Consider the following 19,245-nt stretch of genomic DNA (forward strand, 5'->3'; position numbering starts at 1 on the left):
GTCCCTGTAATGTAAACCTCTGTCTACAACCTGCAAAGAATAATAACTGACATTGTTCTTAACTATTATTTTTGAATCACAATCATATCCTGTCCATGTACCTTATATGGGTTTGGGAGAAAGGAAGAGACATTTTGAATAGCAAAAACCCCTATAACTTAAAGAATATTATTTATTAGTTCATGTAAACAGAGCTAGTTTCACATTTTAAAAGCCCTGAATACCAGTCATTTTGATTGAACTTTCCTCCTCTGAGCACCACCAGACCCTTCTGTAAATTCCCTCTCTCACACCCCCATATGAGATCAAGTGTGAGCATACATCTAGCACAGTTAAGAAGGAGTGGTTATATGTGTGTGCGTATGTGCGCATTTGTATTTTAAGATGCAAAGTAGCCCACTACTTGATAAAAATCTTTTTCTTCTCCTAAGGGCTAGTTCCCCCTATTTAAATAGGTGAAATTATGCACATCCTGTGGAATAACAAAGAAAATGTAGGGAATCCGGTGTAAATATAAATTGTATTACTATACACAAGCAGCTTCACTATAAAACTGCACATAAAAAGAATTATTATTTAATTTCATTTTCATCAGGAAAATAAAAGATGTAGCAAAGAAAGTGGATGAAGGTCAAGAAGACGAGTTTTCAAAATTTGGAGATGGGCAACAACCAAAGGAGATGAAGAAGAAAGAAAGTCAGGAACAAGAAGACCAAAAAGTAGAACTCCAGGTTTGCTGGCTCTCCTTGAGAACCAGATTGTAAAATTCAATAGAAACCCAAAGCAAAAGTCTGTTTATCCAAGAAAGAAAATGACCAGATGCTGCATGCTCTGGTTGCATTTTTACCTTACAGTCTAGCTTTTACCCAGTGTTGCTGTCAGTCCTCCATTACCATTAGCAGAATCTTGGAATGTTTTCCGGGTGAAACGAAAGCAGCAAATTATAGATTAGCAGTCCTCTAGTTTATCTACATAAATAATATTACAGGTTGGCGTCAAGAAATCCACATTGCTCACAGAGATTAAATATCCTGTGTGATATTTCCTAATCCTGCATTCTGTGGTGACATACCTGCACCACCCCACTAACAGATCAGTTGAAAATTATGAATGCCTCAGCAATTCACCAATTAGAATGTCTCACTAGTGTAAGTTAAATCACCTAGTAAATAAATCCCAAAACTGAGCTCAGACAATATTCAGCATAAATTATTATTATAGCCTAATTTATATAACAGTTTTAGTGTATCACTTATCAAAATCAGTTATATGTTTCATAAATGACTATGCATTTGCATTCCTTGAGAAAGTATCTGTAAGAATCCTCTTGGTGCTTTTGAAGTACAAGACTTGGCTCCTGGTACCTATGTCAGTGGAAGACTACATAGTCACATATTTCAAAATGATAGTGGTCTGACAACCTTGAGGTCCTGAAGGGGATTAACATGCCTTCTAAATCTCTAGCCATAATAGTTAGCCTAGTTCTGTACATTTTTGCTAACACTTTGAAAACTGATGATCCATGAATGTTATATATATGAGTACTCTCAATCCAAAGGTTACATTTTATTTTGGGTAACATCTTACTGTTGCACTGTTGTCATTCAGATATATTGAGAGTCAATGATATTTTTATACAAATTTCCTAGAAAAGTGACGCCAGAATAAAAGCTCAGGAGGAGGCTGATAAACGCAAGAAGGAGCATGAGAGGATTATGTTACAGAATCTGCAGGAGAGATTAGAAAGAAAAAAGGTATGCCTCCTCTCTGTTGGGGGGATTTGATTCTTTGTTTAAAACAATGTTGGACACATGATTCCAAACTATGTTTTTAAAAATGACAAGTGATATGCTAGCTGGGGGGTTGTTTTTCCTCTATACTCTCTCATCTTAGGATCTGACCCCTTCTCCCTAGAATGGGCTCCTCTTAATAACCATAGCTCTTCCTTGTGGACCACTGATGACCATCACAGGGATGGCTCTGTACAGCAAACCACTGGGAACAAAGTTCCTTTGAACAGAATCCCTTGGGTCATGGTAGGGGTGGGTAGAAGTTTGAGTTTTTTCTAAACTGGACTGGAAATTGCAATAACTGAGCTTGAAGAAGCAGAAGGTGGGGGCTTCTCAGAGAGGCCAAGATGCAGGCTCTTTGTAAGGTTGGACTGCAATTTGTGTAACCCATGTGTCTCATCTGGGAGTAAGGAACACCTCAGACCAGGGTGAGGGACTTCCCAGCCTCTCTGTCAGGAGATCAGTCACCTTGAGGAGGCCAGAGAGCTAGAGCTGTCCTTACCTTCAGGGAAGAAGGGAACTCTTAGCCTTCCTGCGTGTGCTCTTTCTAGTAACACAACCCGTGACAGCATTGCATTGTTGAGATGCATTCTTTTCATTAACATCAGCTTCACTCATGATCTGTTGAGACAAAAATCATGTTCACAAGTTCTGATTGGTTTGCAATGATATGTGCTTGGTCTAGTAATAAATTTCCACACTGGCAAAATCAGGAGTGAGAAGTCATTTGGATTTCTGCGTTAGGGTAACAAGTACACTTGTCACCATTCAGAGTGTTTTCTAGATGACTGACCATGAAACTGGGCTTGGAGGAAAGTGCCCACCCAGCTGCTGGCCCAACATCTTGCATTGACTTTGGCACAGACAGCAGTATTGTCTGCTTCTGGAACACAAAAATAATCAACTTCTTCAGGACCAGTGTTTTGTTTTTAATGTTTTCATGTTTGAATTTTATTTTTTTAAAAAATAGAGAATTGAGGAAATTATGAAGCGGACGAGAAAGCCAGATTCGAATGCCTCAAAGGTAGTCTGTGTGTTCCTACCAGCAGTGTATAAGAATTCCTGTTGTTTTACATTCTTGCCAACTTTTTAATTTTTGCCAGTCTCTGGTGCTAATGAAATAACATTTCACATTTCCCTGATTATTAAAAAGATTGAGCATGTTTTTTCCCATCTTTAGTTAGCTTTCATGTTTTTTCTTGTGTGGAATCCTTTGTTTAGTCTTTTGCCCAAAACTTTCTGGCTGACTTATCTTTTTCTTACTCATTGGTAGTTCTTTAAATGTTCTAGATACTTCTCCTTTCTTGCTTGTATGTGTTGCAGATACCTTCTCTCAGTTTGTGGCTTATCTTTTCTTATTGCTGTTTGCTGCTACATAGATGTTCTTGATATTTCACATCGTGGAATTTTATCAATATTTTTGAATGACTAATGGAGTTGAGTCCCATATTGGCCATTTGGGGATTCACTTTGGTGAAGTGTCTTTTCAAGTCCTTTGCCCCTGTTTCTATTCAGTCACTCGCATTTTTCCTACTGATCTGTGGGAGAATTTACAAGGTCTGCTTCTGAGCCCCTTGGATATCTGTACTGCAGGTATCAGCCCCCAGGCTATAGTTTGCCTCACACTCTCATAATGTCCTTTGATGAACTGAAGCTTATTTTAATGAACTCAGATTTAGCATTGTTTTTTCTTTTATGATTAGTGCTTTCAGGGTCTCTCATAAGTATTTGTTTATCCCTCCCCCAATGTCTTGTCTTTTGATGGTTTGCATTCTTCTCAGATCTTTTGGGGGGCTTCCCTGGTGGCTCACTGGTAAAGAATCTGCCTGCCAATGCAGGATATGGGTTCAGCCCCTGGGTGAGGAAGATCTCCTGGAGGAAATGGCAACCCACTCCAGTATTCATGCCTGGAGAATCCCAAGGACAGAGGAACCTGGCAGGCTACAGTCCTGGGCTTGTGAAAGAGTCAGATACAACTTAAAACCAAACAACAGGTCTTTTTATCCCCAGATTCTTTATTCTTCACCATCTGAGCTACAAAACTGATATTTTGCCTATTTAAAATTGCCTAGTTGTGGTCATTCACATCATTATGAAAATTTAGAATCGAAACGTCATTTCTGAAGAGTGATGGCAGTTACCCTCTCAGAGAGCGGGTAGCACATTGACTTGAGAAGTCCTGCCTCAAGCAGCAGCCAAGAACATTTCAGCCATGGTACCACCTGAGCTTAGGGCTCCAAGGAGGCAGAGCCTTTACACCATCCCAGAGCTGTTGTCCCTTGGCTCTCATTCAGGGAAGTCTACCATTTTTGGCTGTCTTTCCGTAGCTGAAAGACACAACTTGGGTCACCTGTCCTGTCCTTTGTAGATTCTTGGGGCTAAAGAGGTTAGATTCCTTTTTTACCTTTTAATTGAAATGACAAAAGTTAGCAATCAATCCAGGCATGAAATCTGTCTTCTCTGAAATAACTGTCAGGATGATTGAATGGTAGATGCAATCTTGACTTTCTTCTCTCGTTGTAGGCTACAGAAACATTGAGCAGTGATGCATATGAGGAGGACGAGGCAGATGATGAGGACGAGTCAGAAAGTGACAGTGATTCCTTTGATGACATGCGTCCATCAGGTTTGCTTGCCTTTTGAGTTCTGAAGTAAAGTCACTCAGTTGTGTCTGACTCTTTGCGACCCCATGGACTGTAGCCTACCAGGCTTCTCTGTCCATGGGATTTTCCAGGCAAGAGTGCTGGAGTGGGGTGCCATTTCCTTCTCCAGGGGATCTTCCCGACCCAGGGATCGAACCCAGGTCTCCCGCATTGCAAGCGGATTCTACCCTCTGAGCCACCAGGGAAGTTCAAAATAACACTGTGACCCTGACGTGATTTGAACACGCAACCTTCTGATCTGGAGTCAGACATGCTACCATTGTGCCACAAGGCCTTCCCTTTGAGTTCTGTTCATCACCATTTAGGAGCTAGACTGTCTAGGTTCATCCAGACTTCCTCTGCTTGTGAGCTGTTTGACTTTGAGCAAGTTACTTAACCTCTCTGTGTTCAGTTTTACTATCTGAAAAGGGGGAAGCTAATATTGTTCTCCTGGGGTGGGCATGAGATTGCAGTGAGATCCCGAAGTACTAAGAATGGTGCTTGACACATAGTAAACTCTCAATAAATAGTAGCTGCTATGACAACTGTTCTTTTGTTTTGTGCTGAGAGACTGTAGATGGCAGCTCTTTCTCAGCTCAGTGTGAGGCTTACTAGCATCTCACAGTTTAGGACCCCATGTGGCATTCATGACTGACCACAGGTAGAATGCCACTCCCTGCCTCACAGAGAGAAAATGAGGATCCTGGCGTTACAGTGCCTCTAAGGTACATTGTTGAGTCTCATTCCCTGGTGAGTGTGAACCACAGTAATGGCATTTGAGAAAACACAGTTGGTCCACCCTTTATGCCTTAGTGGGTATCAGGCACATGGGAACCCTGCTAGCTACTGGGGCGTTGAGGAACCTCAGCCAATGGGGAGCCAGACATGAGCAGATGGTGGTGCTGCCACATGCTGGTTGCACTAAAAGGAGTTAGGCCAGAATGTCACTAGAACAGGAGCAGGAGCAGCAGAGGGGTAGGCTGGGCCTTAGGCCATTGAGAAAGGTTAAGATCAGAGGTGAGACTAAAATGAGAGGGTCACCAGAAAGAGGGACAAGAAGCACGGAGCTGTCCTACCCTCTAGCCATCATTACTTGCTGGCAGAGGAGAGAGGGCACGTTCCTTCAAGGTGGCCCTTGGTGCTTTCAGGGCACAGTGGGCTTTTGCTCTGACCCTGCCTCCCCAGAATCCTGCCTCCAGACAACTCCTGTCTTCAGGTAGACATCCCTTGCCCAGTCTGGCAGGCTCACAGCCTTTACTTTGCTTGTCTTTATTGTTGAAACTCCAATTTTAATCTTGCTGCCTTTTTTTTTTTTTTTACCTCTAGCTACTATAAATGGCATGGATTCATCCACAAAACCAAAAACACATTTTAAACATGTGAAGAACACTAGCAAGTTTTTAGATGTGACTTCTAGCCACATCCATAAAGAGACAAAAGCATCTTTAAATACTGACATGAAAACCTTTGGACCAAAAGGAGTGAAAGACCCTTTGAATCAGACAAAGAGTACCAGGTGAGTCACTCAATGAGTTTATCAGAATACACCTGGGAGGGGTTATGATTGGCATCCTTAGAATGATGCACAAGATTACTGACTGCACTCTTAGTTTGTCCCAAACACTATGTCAAGTGCTCTACTTATAGGAACAAACTCAGTAAGGATGAGCATCCCCCTCCTTACAGACTTGAAGACTGAGGCATGGGCTTCCCTGGTGGCTCAGTGGTGAAGAATCCACCTGCCAGTGCAGGAGACGTAGGTTTGATCCTTGATCTGGCAGATCCTCCTTACCCTGGAACAACGAAGCCCAGGCACCACAATTATTGAACCTGTGCTCTAGAGCCTGGAAGCCACAACTAATGAGCCCCACTTGCCACAACTACTAGGGTGTGGCCCTTGCTCCCCGCAACTAGAGAAAAGCCCGTGTAGCAACAGATTCCAGCACATCTAAAAAAATAAACAATTATTTTTTAATGAAAGAAAACAGAAATGGAGAGATTATGAGCCTTATTCAACCCAGCATCCAACAGTTCAAGGGCAGAACGTAAATTCAACCCAGAAATACCTGATTCCATTCTGAGTTTTTATTCACACTGGTTAGTGTTGTCTCATACAATCAGGGAAGGGGACGTTGAGTGACTGCAGTGTAACAGACATTTTATCTGTCTAAATTCCCATTGCAACTCTGGGCATGATGTTAAAGTCGTCATTGTACATTTGGGAAACTGAGGGTCAGAGGTAAGGTCAGAAGAACAGGACCAAATTCTTAGAAAGGAAGGCTCATTGGGTGATTGTCTGAAAAAGAGTGTTACTTGCCACTGAGGAAAGATATCTGGGAGCCATTTTATAGCGTAACCTTGAAAGTGACATTACAATTTCTGCCATAAATACCACCATTTCAGAAGGGGAAACTGATTGTTTTTTTAAATCCCAGAGACCGAACAGCTCAGATAATTCATGATCTAGCTAAATTTGATTTGAAGGTTAAACTCTTCTAAACTTCAGTTATTTCTATCATCAATTTTGTGGACCACAGTTATCCTCTGAATATGAGTTTTAGTGTATTAAAATAATAAAGCTTCTGTCAGGCAAAGCCTTGGTTTGGGGACAGTCAGGATTATAACCAAATATCTCTTTCCAGATCCTCCACCAAAAGACCAACCAACCGAGCAGCAAAAACTGGAAAGGTGGAAATCAGCAGCACTGTGGGACCTACCAAGAGTTCCCGTTCAGAGGTACAGAAGTGGGTATGCGACCAAATTATTGACTTCTCAAGAGAGGCAAAACCACCTGGGTCCAGTTTCCCTCCTGAGAGCCCAAAACTCCAGCCGAGAGGCTCCATGACATCCTGCCTGAATCACCGGCCACCTGTAGACAACAAAAACAGAAGCCAATCTGTGCCTGCTCCATCAGGTAAGGCCTTCACCCATTTCCACAACCCTCCTCTGTTTCCAGCTGTGCCAGAGCTTGGCACCATGTAACTTTGGAGGCGAGGGAGAAGACAGTGGTGGGTCTAAAGCTAGGTTGAAGAGCCCCCCATTAGTTAGTTTCGAGAACATTCATGACATGACCAATTGTTAATATACAGAGTAGGTTCGTTTCAAACAATGGACTCCTCTGCACTCCTGATCCACTGGCTGCTCTTTAGCACTCAGGTCATTTAGGGCGGCGGTGGCGGTGGTATAGTTGCTGCTGCTGCTGCTAAGTCACTTCAGTCGTGTCCGACTCTGTGCGACCCCATAGATGGCAGCCCACCAGGCTCCCCCGTCCCTGGGATTCTCCAGGCAAGAACACTGGAGTGGGTTGCCATTTCCTTCTGCAATGCATGAAAGTGAAAAGTGAAAGTGAAGTCGCTCAGTCGTGTTCAACTCTTAGAGACCCCATGGACAGTGGCCCACCAGGCTCCTCAGTCCGTGGGATTTTCCAGGCAAGAGTGCTGGAGTGGGGTGCCATTGCAAGTCATGTTCAACTCTTGCAACCCCATGGACTGTACCCCGCCAGGCTCCTCTGTACATGGAATTCTCCAGGCAAAGATACTGCAGTGCTTTGCCATTGCCTTCTCCAATTTAGGACAGAGGGTTGGTGAATTTTTTTGAATTAGTCCCTCAATTTGTGTATCCAAAACCAAAAGGCCTAGGTTTTTCTTTCCTTGAGAAGCTCTGTTTGAAATTGAGAGGCAGCTTCAACCCATTTGGAGGTTGGGGAGCATTTATAAGAGCACCAGTACGGCAGCAACTTGGGGTGGAGGGCCTGCTGCTGAGGGTCCCAGGCCGGCCTCAGTGTGGGGCGAGGATCCACTTGGTATGGAACCAGTATCTTCACTAATAAACCTTTCTTTTCTTTTTCCCTCTGTTCAGATACGTAAACCTTTTCCAGCCTAGAAGAGAATCCATTCTCCACTCTGGATTTTGACCTCTGGGCCCACCTTTCAAAATTTCTCTGCTTCCTACATGAACCCAGCAAAGAAAATGACTCTCAGAAAAAAATATCATCTTAACATATCTCAGAAGATGCTCATATCATCTTGAGTCTTGCCCATAAGCAAGGGTTCTGAGTAAAGAGTCATTTTATTTTGCTGTAAAAATCTCCATTGTCTGTCATTCTTGTATTTTCGTGCCAACACATTTGTGTATCAAGTGTGTCTTTGTAAAATGTTCACTCTTAAGCATATATAAAATGCTAAGAGAATCTTACACCAAAACAAAAGTTTTTTGTCAGTACCTATTTGAAATCTTAAAATCATGTTTACTGCATTTAACAATTAGTTTGTTTTTGTTGTTTAGTTGCTGAGTTGTATCTGACTCTTTCCAACCCTATGGACTGTAGCCCACCAGGCTCCTCTGTCCATGAGATTTCCCAGGCAAGAATATTGGAGTGGGTTACCATTCCCTTCTCCAGGGGATCTTCCTGACCCAGGGATCAAACTCATGTCTCCCGCATTGGCAGGCAGATTCTTTACCGCTGAGCCACTAGGGAAGCCCCAACAATTGCTTTAATTTAGCAATAAAAACTCACATTCAGTCTGGTAGAGAACATAATGGGTCTTAAGGGTCTCAAGATTCCTCACACAAGGTTTGTTGGATTGTTCTTAATATACAAATACAGAAAGTTGCAAGATAGAGTAAATCACATTTTATCGTTAATGTATGTTTGTTTCTAACTGCCATAGTCTGCCAGTCCTGGGCACAGACACTGGTTACCTTCAAATACTGGCGGTCCTAGAAGGTGTAATTTTTTTTTTTCATCTTTCCTGCTTTTGTCAGCGTTTCATTTTGGAAGTACATATTGAGGTTTATAAAAATTTGTTATTTTTATTGTGTACATAAGACAGTATTTGGCTGTTGTCTGTTGGGGTTTGTTCAATTCCTCTGCATGTTTACCATGTATAATCTTTTTCTGCTTATGTTCTCCAGGCCTGCCATTCAGTATACACTCAGGCTTGAGATGTGGAACCAAAATTGGTTTGCCTTTCTCTAGCCACTAGCTGCAAGCGTGTAAAGGAGCAATGTTTTTCTTCAGTCCCCACTGTAGATAGGCACAGCACGCACACAGTGGACATGCACACGTGTACACACACACATGTGTACACAGGATCTGTTTCCTGAAATCCACTGAATCATGCTTAAATGATTGACTAAAACTTGAATTCAGATTAGTTGTCCTAATGCTAATGAGTTTTCTGGTGGGTCACAAATGAAGCAGGCCCATCGTCCTTTGTAGCCACCAGTCTTGAATTAGTAAAAGGAAGTAGTTATTCTTTCTGATTCCCTAGTTCTTTGCTATCCAGAGTACTGTTATCTTTGTTATAGATCAGAGCTTGGTGCCTTAGATTTTAAAACTTTATATACACAATCTCTTTTATATAAAAGGCAGAGACAATCATTGTAACAAAACGTGTTTCTGATATTTTTCTGTGCAAATTTCACACGTTGAAACACTGTTAAACCTTCATATGTGTGCTCTATGCAATAAACTTTGCAGGTAAAGCAAGTTTTCGTCATGTTTTAATAGCAAAAAAATGTACTGAAGGTGGTATAAAGGTGACACTAGCTTGTAACCAAGCTATGAACACAGGCAGGCAGTATGTTTGATAAATAGTCATCACATCCTCTGATGCCCCTCTGCAGCCACTTGGTGGTTTGGCAGTGTGCCACCACGTGCGACATTAAGGTGTGAATTTCGAACTCTGGTTTTCTCCCTGCATCTGTTTCAGTGCTTGTTACTCCTGCCTGTGATGGCTCTGACTTATATTTGAGGCCAGTAATTAAAGTATCTTTCTTTTTACTGTGGTAAAATTTACATGAGTGGCATTTAGTACATTTAAAATGGGCAACTGTCACTGCTGCCTAGTTCCAGAATGTTTTCATTACCCTAAAAAGAAACCCAGGACCCTTAAGCTGTCACTCCCTATTCCCCCCTGCGCATCCCTTTTAAAGCTCATATCTGGTGAGCCACACAAGGAAAACACAGTTGCTCTTGACAGTCTGCGTGTGCTCTGGCAGTCATTGTGCTCTGTTACACGCACATGACGTCACTGTTACTGTGTGTGGCCAAACCACTGTTTGGATCTGCCCATAAATGTTTAGCTTCTACTCTGGAAACATGTTCCACTCCACTGGGTTTTGTGTTGGATAAAGGTGCGGTCCTTGTTTATCCCTGATCTGTGGCATCTGGTGCTTTGAGAATAGTGGCAGCCGTTCCCCACTTGGCATTCCGTGCCGGGCCATGCACTAGGATTGTTGAACCAGGGCATTCCTTGGTAAGCACACAACCTAAAACACCAATATAGCACCCTCCTGACAGCTCTGAGGTGTTGGACACTGACCCGGCCTCCACGCTTGCCGTAGGCTGGTGTCCTCTGGGGACACACGGGTCACCTCACGTTTCCCTTGCTCTCTGGAGAACCTCTTGGTGCCCACTCCCCTGAGGAATAGGCCCCTGGCCTCTCCCAGTGTCACCCCTCTCCCCTCCGTAGAGTGCAGTTTCAATCCCCAACAACCACAAAAATGCAGTAAAAACATTGGAAAGGATGCTGGACAAGTCTGAAGAACTGAATCCCACCTGAGGTGGCTGCAAGCCCACCAGGTGACTGCGCACATCACGGACCTCTCTGAGCCCTCTGGTGTGGCGAGTTGGGAGGCTGGGCTCCAATCACTGAGGGCCTTCAGTTCTCAGGAGTCACTGACTCACTGTGGCAGGAGCTAAAGGGTTGAGAAATGGGCATAGAACTGTAGCAGCAGCTGGTGCCAAGAAGCACAAGCCTGAAGGCAGACTGTCCAGCATGTCTTATCAGGGAATATCCAGTAGCCCCCCCCGCCCCCACCATTCACAGGCCTGGTTGGTTGCAGACCACTTTGACCTCGGTCTCCCTTCCCACCAGTCTACTTTTGAGTGTTCCTGGATAGGCTTGTCTCATAATTTCTCAGACTGTTGTAATAACCGTAGTTAACATGTTCTATATGCCAGATACTTAAGAGGCATCATTTTAAACCCTCACAACCACCCTGTGAAGTGTGGGTATTCATTTTTCCCTAGGACACAGACTCGTGGAGGTGGGTATTTGTTCAACGTTATACAACTAGAAAGAGGATCTGGTGCTCAAGTCTAATTCTAAAGTCTTGGCTTTTGCGGTGGGTAATATACTATCTTTGGTGCTAGAGAGAAAAATAATTGCTAATGTTTGTTGAATGGTTTTCTTGGATGTTGCTTTTCCTGCATGCCAGTCGGTTGCCATGCTTAATAAATAAGCATTTGTATAATCATGTAATGTGCATGTGATCCTGCAAGGTAGGAATTCTGTCTTGTTTTACAGGCGAGGAAGCCAGCTCAGAGAAGTTAGGTGACCTGCCCAAGGTCTCATACTTAGGAAGTGGCAGTGCAGCCAGGATTGGAATCCAGGCAGTATGGCTGCAGAATTTATCTTGTTACCGGAAAGTAGATTATGTTCTTGATACTCTGATCCCCTTCATTATGAGGGAGAAGAGGGTTCTCTGCTGAAAATTCTGTAGGTAGACTTTCCCCTCCTTCCTCCTGAGTCTTAGGTTGTCATTGTTAAAATGGATTACTGAGCACTGAGCGGGGGGCTTCCCTCATTGTGATGTAGTGGACAGTGCTCTCCCCTATGGCAAGGTAGCATCATAAGCCTTGTAGCCTGGGCTAGAGGTGTGCCCAGGGGTGTGTGACCTTCAGTTTTCTCATGTGGAAAAGTGGGGCACTGGTGCCAGTGTTGGCTGTGAAGCCTTGGTATAGTGGTATGAGGTGCTTCTCAAGTGTTAAGCAATATCTCGGGGCCCAATGCTGGCAGGCCTATTGCTGGGGGACAAAGGTGGAGCCTGGGATTGGCAGGAAGGGTGGAGGGAGCTACAGGTGACCTCAGGCAGGGTTGTGCAGGCTAGTCATACAGCTTTTTCTCCGCAGAACTCTTTAGCCCTGGCATAGGCCGGGGTTTTGCATGCCGAGTGGGATGGGAAGCAAAGGGTGATGGGATTGAGGTTGACAAGATGGGGTCAGTGATAGGGTGGGTGTAGCATCTCGGGGGGGTGAAGATGAGAAGGGCTGAGAGAGGTAATTGAGCCATCAGTGGACTGGGGAGCTAAGAACTAGTTCAGTGAGATGAAGAGTGAGAACAGGAAGGGAGGGAATGCTGTCAAAGAGATGCAAGTACCAGTGCCATGAGGGCCTAGGATTTCCCTGTGCCAAAGCAGCAGAGGTGGGGGCACTCGTCAGGGTCTCCCCCTGGGGCCCCCTTGGGCTCCAGCCTTTGCCACTGCCCATCACCCAGCTCCTTTAGGAAGCAGAGGGCCACCATCTCAACTCCCCACCTCACCCCTACTTCTTGGGGCTGAGAAGTCGTCCAGATGATGACCCAATAGACTCTTATAACTCTTTAACTGCTAATTTCTCTAGGGAAACACACAAGAGGCTGTTCTCCATTCATAGCAATAACTTGCTACAAACAGGCCTTGATTCATATCGTGGCAAATGCTAGCTTCAAACACGTTCTGTCCTTTCATTACCCCGGGTATGAGAGTTCCTCCAAAGACCTCTGCCTTTAGCTGAAATGTCCTTCCACCTGAGGAGCTGCCAGCAGACACCTGTGTCACTGGGCCTCCGGCACCATCCTCAAACAACTACGTCGTGTGAGCAGGTTGGATGCCCCAAGAACCTGAGCCTCAGGGGTGTGGCCATGAGCCATGATCTAGAAGCTACCTCTACCTCTGTCCACACCATCTCCACCTCCCCCACCCCTGAGACAGAGGGGCCCAATGAGCAGCCTCCCAAATGACCGGTGTCCTTGAGCAAGATCACCTTCTGAAGGCCTGGCAGTGGAGGAGTGGCCACTGAGAAACAGCAGGGCTCCACATGGCACAGCGAAAGGCAGTCAGAACACAGACGGGATGACTTCCCGACACTTCAGCTGCAGTTCCCCTTCTGGCCGACCCCCTGGCTAACGGAAAGCAATGTGCTCTTTTTAAGGGTGATCACCATCTGGGAAATGTTATTTGGGGTCAGAGTGGGGTTTTTCATTGTTATTGTTCTTAACTGGATCCAAGTGCTGTTACGGGGTTTCTTTTATCTTGTTTATAATTCATGTAATTGAACTGAACTGAGTATGTCCCTGAAGGAAGGAAAAGTCATTCAGGTTTCTGGACCTGCAGTATCACTTTAGAACAATTCCACCGAGCAGAATTAGAAGTCAGGAGGCAAGTTATTTATATGCTGCTTTATTTCTGTAAGGATACACGGAACCGTTAGATGATCATTGTTAATGACAAAATGTAGAAATGAGGCATCGGCTTCTCTAACCACTCCTACGAGAATGTTAGTATGCATTGTTATTACATGTGTACTCTTGATATCGTCTCATTATACTATGTAATATAACATTGTAGCTAGAATACAGTAAATAGGGGATCCTGCGACTCAGGTAAGCACTACGTGGAACTCTGGTTCTGCCTGTGGGCACAGTGGCCTCCATGCCCCTCTAGAGCCAGTTAAGCTCTGGAGGAACAGTCCTCAGAATCACAAGAGAAGGGAATTGGCAGGCCTGTTTAACACACCGACACAGAGCAGACAAGTACTATGTTACAAGGGATTCCACTCGTCACTGCTGGGAAATGTCATATCCGTGTCAATGACAGTTCTGGCGCCTGCTCACCTACCCCTCTAGAGTTTTATGGTTACTTCTGTAGGATGAATTCAAAACTGTAGGAACATATAAGGGGGCTAAAATATTCTCATGCAAGTCTCCAAACCCATAAACTATGTTGCTATTAATTAAAACAAAGGAATTATTAATTAAAAAAAGATAAAAGGACAGCTGGGTTAGTTTTGTTAAGCTTCCAAAAGTATTCGCTGTGATGACGTTCTTCTGAAACAGGCTCGTTTTCTCAGATCTGCCTACACTTTCCAAATCACCTGCACGTTCCATGCTTGAAAGTAGGAACGCTCAGAAAACACGCCACACAGGGAAATCAAACGTTAGTACAGGGAAAAAGGTCAGTTGAGAATTACAGCTAAATTCAAATGTTAATTTTTTGGAAATTCGGATTAGTTATTTGAAAGCACAAAAAACAGAAGGAAGGTTTTGATGAGGAAGTTATTTAAACCATGCATTTCAGTAAGTTCTTTCTGCTCACAGAACAGGGTGAGCAGCTGAGTTGGAGCAGCCGCTGCAACTCTTGTGTCGTGTGATGACAACGTGGGTCCCAGCTGAGCCACAAGAGGTATCTCAGTGGGGCTTTATCTCTTAGGCTTCTTGCTTACATCACTAAGCAGCTACATGGTCAGCGCTTTTCTGCTCTATGATAAACATGCGGAAGAATCAACCTACCTAAGTATTTGTTTCCTAATTGCAGCTATGGAGAAATAAACTTTGCTGCAGGCTTGCTTTTTGCTAAATCCTAATATGATCACTGTGTGCCGTTAACTCAAGTAATAACTGTAAAATGGGAGAAAAGACAGAAGGAGCAACTCTGAAGAGGTGAAAGGCCGCTCTTGCCCTATGGGTGGTGCCGGGCAGAGGGCAAGGACACAAGGAACAAGACTCAAATTCCATTTTACAGGACAGGAGCCCCTGTCACTTTACAGCTTTTTGGCACAGTCGGGGCAATACACTTGCTCCTGATGGAAAACAAAGCGCTTGTTGGCCAGATTCACGGAGCATTTTTTGCAGTGGAAGCAGTAGTCGTGCCAGGATTGTCCTTCATAGGCCACCACACTGGAGCCTTTACCAAACCCTGTGGAGGAAACAGAAGCACACAAGAGCGACAGCTGAGTGGACACAGGTGGCAGCCAGGCTGCCGCTTTGCCCATTCATGGAGCCGACAAGCACGCAGGCTGCATCCGCCCGGCGCCCGGCCCCCCGCTCCACCGCGCAGTCCCCCACGCCGCCGGGACCTGAGAAGATGCCAGAGCTCCGCCGAGGGCCCCCCTGCTCTCCGGAACCCACATCCCCAGCCACCGCCATCGCCCTGTGACTGACACGCACCGACCTCCCAGCACAACCAGTTTCTTTGATTTAGGTCAGGGCCATGGCATCAAAGTGGCCACCAGGAGGCAAACTTGGGCTGTTTGTGGGGTGTGCACTTACCGGGCCTCGAGGAGCTGCTAAGCTTCGATTTTTTCTATAAAGAACCACCACCCACGAGGGACAAGTCCTCTCTCCACCCGGATGCCTGCCCCGGAGGTTGGCGCTGGGAAACAGGGTGAGAGGCAAGCGTTTCCCGTGGCACACTGGGGGCTTCCTAGCTTTAGAGACTGGGTGGCTCACTCTTGACACAGTCCTTTTCCCTGAGGATGGCAAAAGTCTTCTCAAATGTACATTTCAAGGCTCCCCGGGAGATGGGAAAATTGGAGGCGGGGGGAGAGGGCCCAGGGCACGTGGACCGCGGCCGCGAGATGAGGAATGAAGTGATTAGCTCGGCTCCTGATCGCAAAAGAACTGCCCACTCGCACCTCTGAGCTAGCCTTCGGCTACGGGGTGTTCTCATCCCAGCTTCTCACTCTCCGGCCTCCCCCCTCCCCCCTCCCCCACCCAAGCCCACCGTGCTCCTCTCCCCCACCCCTCTCCCCAGCACCCCCCCCCATCCCGCGCAGTGCCTGCCCGTGGCCGTGGGTCTCAGGCTCGTGATCTCCGGCAGCGGCGTAAGTTAGTCGGCAGTAGTTGTAAGTGTTCTGTGTTGCAAAGGCTAACCTGGCCTGGGGGAGAATCCAAACTACTTGGGGGCCTTTGGGACCACAATGGCAGGGGGAGAAGGGCATTCTTTGGGGCCTTTGTGGATGAAACCGACGACGTAGGAAAATGAGAGATGGTTACCATGCGCAAAACCTAGCCTGGCAGACTTAGCAAGGACTCTTTAGCCTACCAGTGATTGGGTTCTTGCATCCAGCACACTTCTTGGCCACAAAGTTCTTGTAGCAATCCACGCAGTAATACTGGTCCTCCACAGCAGTGAAACGCTGCCCAGCCAGCTTCTTAGAGCAGGTAACACACACAAAGCAATCGGCATGCCAGGGCTGATCCTGGTAAGTGATTCCTCCAGATGTGATGGCCTAGACCAGGGAGTGTAGCACCGGATTCAGATTCAACAACCATTTTGTTGAATGCCTACTACGTGCCAGGCACTGTGCTGGGCGCTCTGGTCTATAGTATCTCATTAAATCACCACAATGGCCATGGGAGGCAGGTGCTATTATTATCCGCCAGTTACAGTTGAAGACACTGAGGCTCAGAGAAGATGAGCCCCTGTGCAAGGTTACTACATAGCAACTGGGTGCAGGAGGCCAGCCTCCAGAGCCAGTGTGCCCTTGGACAGCCTGCCTTGGCCTGGGCGCTGCTTTCTACTACCACAGAATGATAATTCCTACGTCACAGGGCTGTCGTGAGGATGGAAGGGGAGAGTGTGTGTGCAAGTGCTCTGCAAATTGTCAAACACTGCTAGAACTCCCTTGACACGCACCTTGTTGCACTTCACGCAGTGCTTGGCAAACTTGGTCTCATGGCAAGTCACGCAGTAGAAGTCCTCCCCTTTAGGGAAGAAGCTTCCTGTCCCAATGACTTGCTTGCAGTTGCTGCAGGTGAAGCAGTCTTTGTGCCAGACAGTGCCCTTGTATTCCACGTTCTGATCTCCTGCGGGGGGGGGGGGAAGCGAAGGGGTAGCCCCACTGGCAGTGCCCTGCAGGGGGCTGCATCCACTCGGGGTGCTGCCTGGGCCCTCCAGAGTGGACGGAATGCAGGCCCTGCAGTGCGTGGCCCCATGCTTCCATTCACCTACCCGCGGGGAGTTCTCCACCACATCCTCCATGTGGTCATGCCCACCCAGACTCTGTCAGGAAGGGAACCCCGGCCGTAGTGATTTAGGGTCAGATGCCTGAATCCCCACTCCCACACCCCCATGGCCTTTGTGGATACAGAGATGCAATGTGACCCGGAATTACACCCTAAGGAAGAAGCATGCTTCGATCACTTACTATCCCAAATGAGAAAGCGCTACATACTTTTCACTTCCTTCTCTTGCCACAGACAGTTCTCTCCAGTGTTCTTTTAGCTGCCAGGTGTGTGCGTGTGTGCAAGCATATATGTGTACACATATATTCAGGTATATATATGCGTGCATATATACGCTGAACTCCAGCATTGGCTCCCCGCGGCTCCAGCCCCATCCCCGCAAGCAACCCCTTGCCACGTCTGCCCTCAGGGCCTCCTCCCTGGCTGCCCCGGGGCTGAGTGTGGCTGGTACCTGCTACGATGGGCTTGAGGCAGCCCTTGCACTTGGGGTTGTCCTCCCGAGTGGTGCACTTGTTGCACAGGATCTTGTTGTCCTTGGCCACGAAGGTCTCACTGGCCAAAGGCTGGAGGCACTTGGAGCAGCGGAAGCAGGTGTCGTGCCAGTAGCGGTTCTTATAGTGCACCTCCTGGGAACCGAGCAGTAGCCGGGCTCGGTGAGCAAGACCTCGCTCAAGACCACACAGCGCCCCCGCCCCCTGCCCAGAGCCCAAGCAGAAGGGCCAGGGCCCCACGCACATGGCCCCCGCCCCGCCCGCCTGCCCCCACAGCCGCCACTACCTTGGAGTCGGCGCCGATGGGCTTGCGGCACTCCACACACGTGTTGGCGCAGAACTTGTCGAAGCACTTGAGGCAGCAGTGGTGGCCGTCCTTCTGCACGTACTTCTTTCCCTGCAGGTTGTCTCTGCAGTAGTGGCAGTTGAACTTCTCAGCCATGGTGCCTACTTTATAGCTGGACGGACCTGTGGGGGGTGAACAGGAGGGACAAAGAGCCAAGGGTTAGGCTGGAGTGTGCCTGAGGGGCTCCAGGGAGGCCACCCTGGGACCCAGGCAACAGACACCTCACCAAGACACCCGAGACAAAAGCATCCTGCCGTGAGTCCCTGGCACTCTGAAGGGGGGGCGCGGTTGACGAGCAAGGGCAGGGCTGGGATCGGGCAGGCTGGAGAGGGGAGGCCGGTCTATACCAAAGGACACACTGCTCTGGGTCGAGTCTGCAGGTGGCAGCTCGTGGGCTCCCCCTTCACAGGAAGGAGGTGCCCAGACCCTCACTAGAGACCCAACCAGGAGCCCCGTCACCCTCCCCAACTTTCTCAGCACAGAGAGTATCGTCTGGAGGCCCTGCTCTCCTCCTAGCTGCAAAGTTCAGTTCATCTAAAGAAAAACTTACTGCTGACTCTGGACCACGCTAGGCATGGAAGCAATACTTAGTCATTTAGTTTAAATGTCTGCATTTATTTTAAACATGCCAGAGCACTTTTTAATCCCTACAAAAATCCTAAAGAATTATTACAAGATACTTTACTAACTTTTGAAGCCCAACATTCAGGCAAAAGAGGACTTATTAAAATGGCACTCTCCATAGGTATCAGCCAGTCTTGCAATTGAAAACTATTTGTCACTGTGACGTTTGGTTTTGAGATGAGCCAAAATCAAATTCCCCTTCGTTAGAGCATCTGAAGATCAATATGGTTAATAAACTGTATGATTTAGGACATTTGCTTTAAAAAAAAAATTTGCAACTGTAAAGTATAATCTGGGCAAAAAAGACTTTTAAAAGACTTTAAGTTGATTATTCCAAGAACCCCTTCCACTTTGTTCCTATGAACAACTCCCCTTGCCCCCTCCCCACCCCAAAGTCACAGCCCATAAAAAGCACTCTGAATCCTGCTACTTAAAAAGGTAACAAATATGAGTTTCTATTAGCTCCCAACTTTTGTAAGCATATGCTAATTTCTTCCTCTCTCCCTGAAAAAGAAATTTACATTGGTAAATAGACAATGATTATTTAATTTGCCCAGGAAA

At 46.4% G+C, this 19,245-nt stretch overlaps 2 protein-coding genes and 1 non-coding gene across 17 annotated transcripts in view; 1 reads left to right on the forward strand and 2 right to left on the reverse strand.

Annotated features, from left to right (window-relative positions):
- Positions 1 to 9,923, forward strand: part of MAP7D3 (MAP7 domain containing 3) — a 35,886-nt gene extending 25,963 nt beyond the window's left edge. For 2 of the 4 annotated variants that reach the window (XM_070291955.1, XM_070291956.1), the window contains exons 12-18: positions 596 to 731; positions 1,650 to 1,754; positions 2,761 to 2,814; positions 4,314 to 4,416; positions 5,759 to 5,948; positions 7,075 to 7,346; positions 8,291 to 9,923. In XM_070291955.1, the coding sequence (XP_070148056.1) occupies positions 596 to 731; positions 1,650 to 1,754; positions 2,761 to 2,814; positions 4,314 to 4,416; positions 5,759 to 5,948; positions 7,075 to 7,346; positions 8,291 to 8,298 (868 nt within the window). In that variant the 3' untranslated portion in view covers positions 8,299 to 9,923. The remainder of the gene's footprint in view (positions 1 to 595; positions 732 to 1,649; positions 1,755 to 2,760; positions 2,815 to 4,313; positions 4,417 to 5,758; positions 5,949 to 7,074; positions 7,347 to 8,290) is intronic. The other 2 variants (XM_070291957.1, XM_070291958.1) reach the window with 1 other exon arrangement.
- TRNAW-CCA (transfer RNA tryptophan (anticodon CCA)) lies at positions 4,656 to 4,727 on the reverse strand. The gene has a single exon. It is a non-coding gene; the product is annotated as a tRNA-Trp (tRNA).
- Positions 9,924 to 13,641: 3,718 nt separating the features above from the next.
- Positions 13,642 to 19,245, reverse strand: part of FHL1 (four and a half LIM domains 1) — a 64,773-nt gene continuing 59,169 nt past the window's right edge. For 6 of the 12 annotated variants that reach the window (XM_070291960.1, XM_070291961.1, XM_070291962.1 and 3 more), the window contains 6 exons: positions 18,001 to 18,182; positions 17,675 to 17,849; positions 16,895 to 17,064; positions 16,301 to 16,487; positions 15,526 to 15,725; positions 13,642 to 15,172 (listed from right to left, as the gene is read on the reverse strand). In XM_070291960.1, coding sequence (XP_070148061.1) covers positions 15,089 to 15,172; positions 15,526 to 15,725; positions 16,301 to 16,487; positions 16,895 to 17,064; positions 17,675 to 17,849; positions 18,001 to 18,156 — 972 coding nt within the window. In that variant the 5' untranslated portion in view covers positions 18,157 to 18,182 and the 3' untranslated portion in view covers positions 13,642 to 15,088. The remainder of the gene's footprint in view (positions 15,173 to 15,525; positions 15,726 to 16,300; positions 16,488 to 16,894; positions 17,065 to 17,674; positions 17,850 to 18,000; positions 18,183 to 19,245) is intronic. The other 6 variants (XM_070291966.1, XM_070291967.1, XM_070291969.1 and 3 more) reach the window with 1 other exon arrangement.

The sequence above is a fragment of the Ovis canadensis genome, chromosome X, assembly GCF_042477335.2.
Source record: "Ovis canadensis isolate MfBH-ARS-UI-01 breed Bighorn chromosome X, ARS-UI_OviCan_v2, whole genome shotgun sequence".
Lineage (NCBI taxonomy): Eukaryota > Metazoa > Chordata > Mammalia > Artiodactyla > Bovidae > Ovis > Ovis canadensis.